This window comes from Alligator mississippiensis, chromosome 2, assembly GCF_030867095.1.
Source record: "Alligator mississippiensis isolate rAllMis1 chromosome 2, rAllMis1, whole genome shotgun sequence".
NCBI lineage: Eukaryota > Metazoa > Chordata > Crocodylia > Alligatoridae > Alligator > Alligator mississippiensis.
The window spans coordinates 243,746,879-243,758,984 of record NC_081825.1 but is presented as its reverse complement, the minus strand read 5'-3'; the positions used below and the strand labels follow the sequence as shown (position 1 = coordinate 243,758,984).

The 12,106-nt window shown below is 44.3% G+C and overlaps 1 protein-coding gene across 1 annotated transcript in view; it reads left to right on the top strand.

The window, feature by feature from the left end:
• RYR3 (ryanodine receptor 3) overlaps positions 1-12,106 on the top strand; it is a 557,273-nt gene that overhangs the window by 488,872 nt on the left and 56,295 nt on the right. The window contains exons 76-80 of the mRNA XM_059723007.1: positions 1,542-1,593; positions 4,287-4,340; positions 11,210-11,309; positions 11,499-11,578; positions 11,877-11,953. Of these exons, the coding sequence (XP_059578990.1) occupies positions 1,542-1,593; positions 4,287-4,340; positions 11,210-11,309; positions 11,499-11,578; positions 11,877-11,953 (363 nt within the window). The remainder of the gene's footprint in view (positions 1-1,541; positions 1,594-4,286; positions 4,341-11,209; positions 11,310-11,498; positions 11,579-11,876; positions 11,954-12,106) is intronic.

Below are 12,106 nucleotides of genomic sequence, written 5' to 3'. Positions count from 1 at the left end.
TTTTTTGTTATTTTTTAAGTGCTGGGAGGCTGGGGCTAGGTGTGGGATGGGGCCGGGCGGGCAGCCATGGGGGTTTCTCCCGCGGCTCCTCCGCCGAACTGTGCCTGCTTGTCCCCGGCCGATCTGAATCTGAATCTCTCAGAATCTTTCCCAGATTGATTTGGAGGCTTCAGATTCAATTCAGACCTTTTAATGGGTCTCCCAATTCAATTCCGATTTGGAGATTCGGCTGCCAAATCTCCTCCAAATCGAATCGGAGACTGAAGCTTCGCATAGCCCCTAATGGTTAGGCCCCAAACCCTTGCAAGAGCAGCAGCAAGACTAATGTTTCTTTACTGTAACTAGTTCTTTATATAATTTGCTGTAGATAAAGTGTAATTTCTACATCCCAAGCCTCATCATGACACTACCAGCTGCTTTCTTCCTGCTTCAGGTACATGCACAGCCAACAGCTGTGGCTGTGAGAGAGTTAACATAGGATTCCACCATCTTGACAGCCACCTTGGCAGCTGCATGGCATTCACAGTGTCTCCAGGTGTCCTTCTTTCCAGTGGAGAAAACAGCTTTCCTGCTTAAAACAGACACCCCAGTTTTGGGGGTCTGATTTTGAAGGAAAGGTGTATGTTATATGTGAGGAAATATGGTTTTTGAATCGGAATGTGATTGTAAAAATGATTTAGCACAACTACAGTTCAGTACTGCTAATACATTTTTGGCAGGTGGAAGTGGGATTTAGAGACTATATAACCCCATGATTGCCAAGCTCAATTTCTTATAGATATGGGGCCAAATCAGTTACTGTTGTTACAGACAAGATGATTCCTCCAATCTATGGTACTAGGAGAAGCGGTGGCACAAACGGTCAAGGATGCCTGTTCAGGCCGCTCAATTAACCTGCATTTTTTGTTATCTGGCATCCCCCATTCCCAAGGGATGCTAGATAACAGAGCTTTTACTGTAGTAGTTAACTGTTCTTATTGTTAGCAGGTATTCATAATCTTTTTATATGCTATGTTATAAAAGGGTCAGAAAATCATGGCAAATAGTCTGAATTCCTATTAATGCCAGTTTCTGCCTTGTTCACACTTAGAAGACAAAGGCAAAGTATTCTTACATAGTCTTCCATGTGATTATTGATTTACTTAATTAGATAGTCCCTTAAAAACTGGAACAGCTTTAACTGAAGTTAGTTCTGGGCCCAGTTCTGGGCACGTGCGTAGAACTGCCATGATCATCCTATAGAGTTGAATTCTGCTATCTTTTATTCAATGAAGTGGCTCTGTTTCAGCCAGGTAACTGACCTTTCCATTCACCTTTCTAGTGCTCTGTCAGACATTGCACCTATTTATCAATAGTAAAATACGTTATTGACCTTACTCACCTGTATATACATATGAATTTTAACAAGGAATTCACAAGGAAATGAGGTGGATAAGGCATATCTCTCTCTTTGAGGAAAATGGGACCTGCATTCTGACAGTACTGCAAGAGATTTTAAACCTTCATAATAATCACTGTGAATGACATTTTTCTTCCTCCAGCAAACTAGAAGATGATGCTTTGTATATTTCCTATTCAGCCATGATGGCAAAGGTAAGTATGTAATTTCAAACCCCATTCCCACCCCCAGATACTTCTCCAATTTATTCAGACATATTCTGTAAGCTTTCCTCTACTGTCTCTTTTGTGTTCTTTTTGACAATAGCAGTTCCTCTCATATTCTCTAGCTATTTTTATGGCATCACTGGACCTAAGTCTGCTAAACTACACAACCCTATGGAACTGAATTTGAACTCTTTACACAGGTCCTAAGGAAGGACTTTTCCTACTCCAAAAAATGTAGTTCTGCCATTTCTGCTGCACTGTTGTAAACATTAAAGGCTAGATCCAAAAAGGACTTATACACTTAGGTTGCACTTTTAAGCACTGAAATCCCAGTGGATGATTCATAAAATCCCTGATAACTGCTCAGGTACCTGTGAAGGCATAGATGCATAAGTTTCCTCCAGGAAACTTACTTAGGTGCCTGAAGTTCTTCATATGCAGAACTACCATCATCATTTAAAGTTGACTTCTATTACTCTTTAGTCACCAAAATAACACTTTTCCATAACTGGCCTTTTTGACATTGATTCTGTTACTCTTGCATTGTAGACATGTAAGTTTTCATGTGCAAACAGAGCATGTACTGGTCAGGGAGGTATGTGGCTGTATATGCTCGCTATGTGTAAACACAGACATCACAAAAATGTAGCATGCCAAAAATGCCTGATTAATGGGTGTTAAATGCCAGAAGAGGAGGAGGATGGCCCTCCCATGTTTTCATTGCCTAAGGCTGAGTGGTTAGGGCACTTGCCCAGGAAGCAGGAGACCCAGGTCAAGGCCCCCTTCCTCCAGACAGTTTTAAATCTGTCTCTCTGACTTCCCAGCACTATCCACCATAACACAAGTTAGGTATTACCCAGCCTCTTCTTATGCTGTTCTTTCAAATGCCCCTAGGGCAGCCAGGGAGATATATGAGTTGGGAGAATATGAGTTGGGAGGAAGAGAACAAGCTACTTAGGAAGAAAGGCTGAAAGAGTTAGAGTTATTTAGTCTGGAGAAGTGAAGGCAGAGGTAGGATTTAATAATAGCCTTCAAATACCGGAAGAGTGATTATAGGAAGAATGAAAATGGGCTTTTTTCTGTGGCAGTTGGGGACAAGACTAGGAGCAGTGGCCTCAAGCTGCAGCAGGGGAAATTTAGGTTGGAGATGAGAGGAACTTTCTGACTATAAGGCTGGTCAGACATTGGAACAGGCTACCCTAGAAACTCTGGACTCTCCATCCCTGGAATTTTCAAGAGTAGGTTGGACAACACATGGCTGGGATTGTTTAATCAGGGATAAACCTGCCTTGAGCAGGGGGCTGGGCAGATGACCTTGTGAGGTCCCTTCCATCCCAATTTTCCTATAATCCTAGAGGATATGCTTCTCAGTGAGAGGCCTTCAGTTCTGGGAGGGGGCAGGCCTTCAGTTCTAGTCTGATCCCTTGCTCCCAATGGGAGAAACACTTCATTTAATCCATTGTATTAAATTGCTATTAAATGCAAGGTATAATAGCTCAGCTTCAAAAAGAGCACTAAAGAGGTGTTTTGATGATGTCAGATTTGTGGCATGCTAGCTTAGGCACTGTGTTGCAAAATTCAAGAAAATTAGGTTGAAATCCCCTCTGGGTGAAGCAAGTCTAGAACTCAGGTCTCCTGCTTCTTGAAGTTGTTATACTCCTGGTTTTTTTTCTGGTTCTTAGGCACATTCATCATTATATACTTTTCCTACCAGTGTGTAGCCTACTGCTGATGTTCATTATGCATGTGCATGCACATCCAAACTGCGGAGGTAATAGAATTGCAAACTACGCCTAAGTGGCCAAAAAGGCCACGTATGAGCTTGCAAAACTGTCATTTCAGTGCACAGAGAGTAATAGAATTCCACCCTTAGGCACCTAAATCTTTCTTGAGTCTACTCAGGATTCACACGCTAAGAGAAGCAGTGCCCAAGTCCCTGGAGAGGCCTGATTCAACAGCTGTGTTTAATACATGCTTAATTTCAATTGATATCATTGAGTTTATTGACACATTTCATTATCATTGATATCTCTCCCAACTCTACAAAAAGTTATCACAAAAAATTCCTTGCTTCTTGCATTGAGTTGATCACCTATGGTGCTCAAAAAATTGACATGTATGGGAAGGCTACTGATATTCTGGCTTCCCATCCCTGAGAAATGCATTTTATCTCATAACCACATAATGCAAAAATGCATGTGTACATGAAGGAGTTGGAAGTAGAACCTAGGACTCCCTCATTCATCCTTCAATGCCCTCTTGACTGGCTTCTACTTCTTTGTTCTCTCTCTGGACACAGGCTTTTCTGTTCTTATTTGTATGAATGCATGTGTGAGGACAAATATTTAAAGAACTCAGATACTTTTGAAGCACTCACATACTTAAGGAATATTACTTTATTATCATTTTTAGCACTAGTGTTCAAAATTAGATTTGAAATGCACCAATATCTAATGGCTTCCCTTTTCTAAATCTCTTTCCTAGCTGCTTTATCAATTGTAAAGACAGGTCCAGTATTTGCATAGATTTGATTTTAGAAATGCTAACTTTTCACATTACTGTAATTATTTTATTAAAAAGTGTGATTTTGTTTTGCCTGTCAGCACAAACTGTAATAGAAATAATCACTGTTTGTTTCAAACTGAGCATTATTTTGCAATTTTTCTTTCTAATGTAAAAAGAGCTGCCAGACTGAAGAAGAAGAAGAGGATGAAGAGAAAGAGAAAACTTTTGAGGTGAGAGTCCAAACAAGGTGGAACAAAACTGTAATATGAAAACTAGAGGACAAATGCAGTTATAATAGCTATGTGGAAAGCATTTTACTAGATTATTCAGAGAAAAGCAAATCAACTCTGCAATCAGTCAAAAAATAGAACATTGTGGCACACTGTCTGCTTTAAATTGAAACCTCTCAGCATTCCCTTAAAAGCTCTGCCTGACTGTTCTCGTCTTTGTTGTGTTCTCATTTCTTTTTACTGTTCTTCACAATCTCTGTTCCACCTCTCACTTTGCCTCTCTCTCTCTCATCTTTTTGCTTCCTTCCATTCTGACCCTTATGTGTTTATGCATTTTCATCTCTTGAAGCATCCATTTTCATTAACCTCTCTATCAGACGCATTTATTCTACATAAGTAATCAATTAACCTAACAGCTACAAGGAGAAAATGTACTTACCTGTAGTAAATGGAGTTCTTTGTGTTCTCCAGCAACAAATTCAATTCCGATTATGGACAACAATTTGACTGAGAAAGCTACATTTGTTATTTAAAGTAACTGGAGTTCTTCAAGATGGGTTATCCAACTACACATTCTAAATTAAACCCTCCATCCCTCTTGCAATACCATCCTAAGATTCTGTGGTTGATAAAAAACGTAGAGTTAGGGGGTGGTATGTACTTCCCTTTATCACACTGGGGCAGGCTATGATGTATTACACTATTCTCTAATAGTATTTCTTCTCTGAAATACTGTTTATATATACTTTATTCTGGGTGTGCACATGCCTCATGCAGTCAAGCACAGAGCCCTTTTGTCTTGGCAATACTTGAATATTGCTCTTCAAGCTCTAGCCCAGGGGTTCCCAAACTGTGGTACACGTACTCCTGGGGATATGCAAGATATCTGTGGGGAGGTATGTGGATGAAATTGTATAATGGCAGATTTAATTTTCATTATAACAATAATTGGCATTTAAGGGATTAAAATATAAATTGTATGCTGGTAGGGGTACGCAGGCAGCTGGTAAATCTGGAAGGGGGTTTACAATACCCCCTGGCTAGTGGTGGGCCAGCCCACAGGCCCCATCCAGAATGCAGGACCAGCCCCGCACACCCACCCCCAGCTGTGGTCCTGACCCTACACACTAACCCATCATGATGGATCCCATTGTGGACTGACCCTGTGGACACTGCACACCAGATCTGGCTGCAGACTGATAGAGCATGCAAGGCCATGTCATCTGGTGCACGGGACTCCCCCTGGGTCTAGAAATTTGGCAGCGAGAGAGTGGTAGCACTGATTTGGTACTGTCAAATTTCCAGACTCAGGAAGAACCCCACAGATCAGATGACACAGCTTCACAGACTAGATCTGGCCCGGAGCAGGCTCAGCACCAGTGCTCTACACTAAGGACAGTGGCGTGTACTCTCCACTCCCCAGTTTCTCTTATTCATCATATCACTGTGCGGGCTGGGAGCGGTCCAAGGCTTTCGGGGGCGCGCGGCAGGCTGTGGCCGGGAGCCCGCAACGGTAGGGTGGGTACTTTTGCATGACGGACTAGAATTAGGCACGGACTAGTAGCGGTTAATTAAAGATTGTTTTACTTACACCGTAGGTGGTCGTGGTGCAGGCAGGAAAAACTTTCTTGAGTTGCAGTTACAGACAAACACAAGTGGAGTTTGCTAGGCTCCACCGAAGACACGCGCACGGAGTTTGCTAGGCTCTGCAAAACGAACACGACAGAGCTCTGGATACCCTTGACGAGCGCGCAAAACCATAGATACATCTTAAGAATTTAACGAACGAGACGGGAAGAGGCTGGTGGTTGATCAGGCCGCCGAACTCCTCTGAGACACACACAAAGTTTCTATTATTCTGCTGCGTGCTCAGAATCCCCACAAGATGGTTGTGGAGTCCTCTACAACTTGGGCGGAAACTGCTCAAAACTCTTATACGACTAGCCGCCACGTGGGAATAATTTAGAAACAGCCAATAGTGGGAAACAAATATACATACGGGTGGCGGGAACTCCTTTGCACCGGGGTTTTCTCTCTGTAGCTGAGAATTGCACCGTGCAAAGAAAGCTTCATGTGGCGGGAAATAATTCTGCAGTGCCGAAGTGCACACACAATCATTGGGTCATGACATCCCCCCTTGCTGAAGGCACAGCTGAATTATACTACATGCTCATCACTCGGGTCACCAGTAGCTCTTACAACGCGTTGTTGAACTAAACGGGTAAACACAAAATCAGACAACATAATAAGTTTGTCCTCCAGGGATCGAATCAAATAATAGCCAGCACAAACACATACACACGCAATTATATTCATAATAAAGAATTGAACTATCAGGGCTTCAGTGGGCGTCATGGCAAAGTCGCACGTCAGGCCCTCACTTCTTCGATGATGTTGTTCTTCTTGGGGCTTCTCTCCGCCATGCACTCTGAATTCCGGATCTGTGAAAAGAATTCTCTTGAAACAGTTATTTCACTAATATTACAAAATTCACATGAAACCGCACAACAAGGCGGTCAATTAAACTCACTATCACTCCCCAAAACATATAATACAGGTGTTTGAACACAACTCTACTCTGGACAACCCCCTCGTACACTCAGCAAGATGAAAGCGTTGAGGATTCGTCATCCAGTTCTTCTACATAATGAAAACCTAACTCATATGCCAGTTGCCATTGGCCTGCGTCCCCTAAAATCCGAAGTTGCCGCTTATTGAGTCCAGAACGCTGTAGGAGAAATCCAAACATGAATCGCTCCTCTGGTGTTCTCTGTGGCAACGGTGGGAGATCGGATTCGCGATGTCTTGCGCCTTGAGCCTCGGTCAGGTATCGATGTTCCCGATCACTGGATATTCTTGGCTCCATCAGGATACGCAGTCGTGACAACTGACGAAGAAGATTACTCAAACTCCATGGACATGAGTCCTAGCCATGAGGCTAGAGCCTCGTCGGATTTCATCCCAGATTTTCCGTAAAGCTCTTGTAGCTCCACCCAAACATGAGTGCGACAGGTGGCAGCGCAAAATGCACCCTGTGCATCAGTCACTGGGTTGATCGTGGCTACAGGATGAGCTGTTACTTCGGGAGTCAGTGCTGTTATCATTTCAGGCAGGAGGGGTGGATGCACTCCTCCACTCGATTCTCCCTTCTGTCAGCAAGAAGGCGTGGTCACCGGAAGCGACACTGTGTCGGTGGGCGGGGTCGCCAGCCAAACTCTCGCGTGTTCCTCCGAAGCTCCACCCTTCTCTTCCACTTCTTCCACGCGGTCTCCCTCTTGCTCAGTGCCATCTTGGAGTGGCGTCTCAAGATTTTCCTTCGCAGCCGTCTCTTTGACCGCTTGAACGGCCATACGCAGCTGGGCTCTTAAACTTGCATTTTGCTGAATTAGATCAGTTACAGTACGGAAAGTTGCAACCAACATTTTCCCCTTGTCATACCTCGGGGCTACCCTCTCATCTGCGGCGCGTTCCTCCGTCTCCAGATCTTTGCGGAGCTCGGATAGACGCTCACAACCCCTCAATTTAGACGCCACCATAAAGGGGGCGAACCAGTCGATCGGCACCGGTTCTTCACTCTCCTGAGCACATCGCAAGCAACGGGCACGCTCCTGGGTGAGGGTCGGGTTTACTGCGCCTGCCGAGTTGACTCTGGCAAGGGACACAGTCTCGAGGGGCCTAAACAGGACCCGCTCATCATTCATTATACAGCCGAATGCCGCGGGGTGAAGATACACTTCCCTCTCTCTTGGGGCTCCGTCTTCGGAAGCTCCCTCTTCTCCCTTCAGCGAAAGATGTCCGTTGATAAACCTTTCACCCGTTCCGCCCTCCTGGTGGTAAGCGATATGCACCTCCAGTTCCATGATGTTTTCTACTTGGCGTTTTCCACTGCGCCAAGGGCAGTTCTTAACTAATTCTAGTTCCATCGTGCTTTCCCCGGATCCCATCCTCATCGCCATGTGCAGGCCGGGAGCAATCCGAGGCTTTCGGGGGCGCGCGGCGGGCTGTGGCCGGGAGCCCGCAATGGTAGGGCGGGTACTTTTGCACGACGGACTAGAATTAGGCACGGACTCATAGCGGTTAATTAAAGATTGTTTTACGTACACCGTAGGTGGTCGCAGTGCAGGCAGGAAAAACTTTCTTGAGTTGCAGTTACAGACAAACACAAGCGGAGTTTGCTAGGCTTCACCGAAGACACACGCACGGAGTTTGCTAGGCTCCGCAAAACAAACACGACAGAGCTCTGGATACCCTTGACGAGCACGCAAAACTTTAGATACGTCTTAAGAATTTAACGAACTAGACGGGAAGAGGCTGGTGGTTGATCAGGCCGCCGAACTCCTCTGAGATGCACACAAAGTTTCTATTACTCTGCCGCATGCTCAGAGTCCCCACGAGATGGTTGTGGAGTCCTCTACAACTTGGGCGGAAACTGCTCAAACCTCTTATATGACTAGTGAGCCAATTGCTAGCCGCCACGTGGGAATAATTTAGAAACAGCCAATAGTGGGAAACAAATTTACATACGGGTGGCGGGAACTCCTTTGCACCGGGGTTTTCTCTCTGCAGCTGAGAATTGCACCGTGCAAAGAAAGCTTCATGTGGCGGGAAATAATTCTGCAGTGCCGAAGTGCACACACAATCATTGGGTCATGACAATCACCACTGACTGTTGAATCTTAAACTCCCTCTCAGCTGCCTATACTAGCCAGCTGAGCTGGCTGCCTATTTCCAGCCCTCCTTTCCCATTCCCTTACATCATTGTTCTCAAACTTTTTTACGCTCAAGGACCACTACATAACTTTTCTGAATTTGGTGGCACCCTGGTTACAAACCACAGTTTCAGCAGTGTAGTTATTTATTTCTGTGCTCTGGGCACTGGGAGGGTGGTGGGCAAGGAAGGGCAGGCAGTCTTACCTGCCATGACATGAACTCACCCTTGGGGGGAACTGTGGCAGTCTTCTCATCAGTCTCACTCACGCTCTCTTCTGTTAACCCTCTCACAGGTGCCCAGCAACCTGCATATATATCGTGGCTGTAAAAGCTTTAATTGGCTTGCAGTTTTGAAAGGGTTGATAGAGTAGCAGTTGCTGCGCAGCAGCAAGGGAGAAGGAGCCATATTGCAAGGACAATCCTTACATAGACTATCTACCCAGCAGGTGCTAACAGCTTCTGGGTGACCCAAGGATGGAGATTCCACAACCTCTCTGAGTAGCCTGTTCCAGTGTTTTTCTACCCTCTTGTGAGAGGTTTTTTTTCCCAATATCTAACCTAAACTTTCCTTGCTGCAACTTGAGACCATTGCTGCTTGTTCTGTCATCTGCCACCACTGAGAACAGGCTACCTCCATCCTCTTTGGAACCACTCGTCAGGTAGTTGAAGACTGCTATTAAATCTCCTCTCAGTCTTTTCTTCTCCAGACTAAATAAACCCAGTTCCCTCAGCCTCTCCTCAGAAGTCATGTGCCCCAGCCCCCTCCACATTTTTGTTGCCCTCTGCTAGACTCTCTCCAATTTGTTCATATCTTTTCTGTAGTAGGGGTCCCAAAACTGGACACAGAACTCCAGATGTGGCCTCACCAGTACCAAACAAAGGAGAAGAATTACTTCCCTCGATCTGCTGGCAACGCTCCTACTAATGCAGTCCAGTACGCCGTTAACCTTCTTGGCAACAAGGGCACACTGCTGGCTCATATTCAGCTTATTGTCCACTGTAACCCCAGGTTCTTTTCTGTAGAGCTGCTGCTTAGCCATTCAGTCCCCAGCCTGTAGCCATGTATGGAATTGTTTCATCCTATGTGCAGGACTTTGCAATTGTCCCTATTCAACCTCATGAGATTTCTTCTGGTCCCATCCTGCAATTTGTCTAGGTCTTTTAATTACACTTTTAATTTCTGTTACAATGTTCAATATGATCACTCAGATCCATTGTCAACTAAATCCTTCCTCCAGACTCTAACAAAGTAGCTTCTTTTAGGTGTCCTTGTTAATGAATGTTGTGCACTCCTCCCCCTTACCCACACCCTTTGCACAGAAGATGCAGGGGAAGAGATGAATGCATGAACTAAAGACTTAGGCTTTAGATCACCCTAACTGAGCTTAGGGCACTCTAAATGCTGGAGCATGGAAGTGTTCACAGGGCTTAGGTCACCCTAAAAATGGTGCACCCAATCTAAAGTTAGTTCTTGTTACACAAAAATAAACTTTAGATTGGCATGGGTTAACCTGACCTAAAATGGGTTAACTCAACTTAATGAATGCATGCACATGTCCCAGCACACCTCTGGGACTGCAGAAGCCCAGCCACTCTCCACAACCCTGGGACTGCTGTTTTTACCACTCCACTGACCCTGATTAGGCTGTTTTCCCCCCGACCAGCATACCCCTGGAAGAGGCAGTCCCTCCCTCAAATACTGAACCCCCACCCCAGTCATACTAGCCGTTCCCCCACGTGGCCCCCTAGGCCCACCCTGATCCTGCCAGCCCCTCCCAGTCCTGCTAGCTCTCCCCCCAACTTAGTTGCCTCTAGATACCCATGCGCCTTCTCACAAACAGTAAACATTTGCATGCAGTGATCCCGACTCTGGTTTAGGTGGCTTAAATTAAACCACCTAAACCTGAGTTGGGCCCTGTGAATGCTTGTTTTCACCCTTAAAGAATACAAATGCTCCATATAACTATTAAAAGTTGGGCCACTTTGTTGAAAGGACTCTCTTTGGCCACCTGGTATTTTATGCATCAATTTCTTGAGTCCAGCCAAGAGACGCTAGAGTGCATCTCATCTATCTCTTTAGTTGTACAGGTCATGCTGCATATGAAAGAAAATAGCATGTTTAGTGTGGTGGTAACTAAATTTTGTGTTCCCAAACTCAGGAGAAGGAAATGGAAAAGCAGAAGACTCTATATCAGCAGGCTCGTCTACATGACCGTGGAGCTGCTGAGATGGTCCTTCAGATGATCAGTGCAAGCAAAGGTAATGTTCTCTGACATTAAAATTGTAAGTAGTCTATACACAATTATGTGGATAAGTCCCTGTACAAACTGTGCATAATAAATAAAAAAAATAATGCATATGAGCTACAGTAGATAGCATTTCTGGTTTGTTTTTTAGATTATTTAAACAATATAAGATCACTTCAATTATTAACTCTTTCTTTGACAGGTAAAATGGGACTCATGGTCATTGAAACATTAAAGCTTGGCATTGCTATTCTAAATGGCGGGAACACCATTGTTCAGCAGGTAATAATTTACAGCTTCTCCAACCCTTGCTTTTGAAAAGGAATCATGCAATTTGGTGAATTTTAGTGCTTTGCTATTACAATTGTCATGTTGACTAATTTTAACCTAGATGACAACAAGTTGTGGTTGATTCTGGTTGGTTGGTTCAATATCACAAGTACAGTGAAGTACAGCAAACTGCACTTTTACTTGAAGAAAGATTGTTTCTGGGCACTTGTGTCAATACAAAAAGTGTTGATTTGACAAATGGTCTAATAATGATTTTTATATTTTTTCCCCCTGAATCTCCTTGTTCTAGAAAATGTTAGACTACCTGAAGGAGAAAAAGGATGCTGGATTTTTTCAGAGTCTCTCTGGCTTGATGCAGTCTTGCAGGTAAAAATACAAATCAGGTTGTTACAGGTTTGGTTGCAGCTAGTATAGTGGCCAATTGCTTGGTTTGCTGCATGTGCAAGGTATGGATTGTAAGAGTTGCTAAATGGGTTGGGAAATAATATAAAAAGAAATGTTGTTTGTGAATCTTAGTCA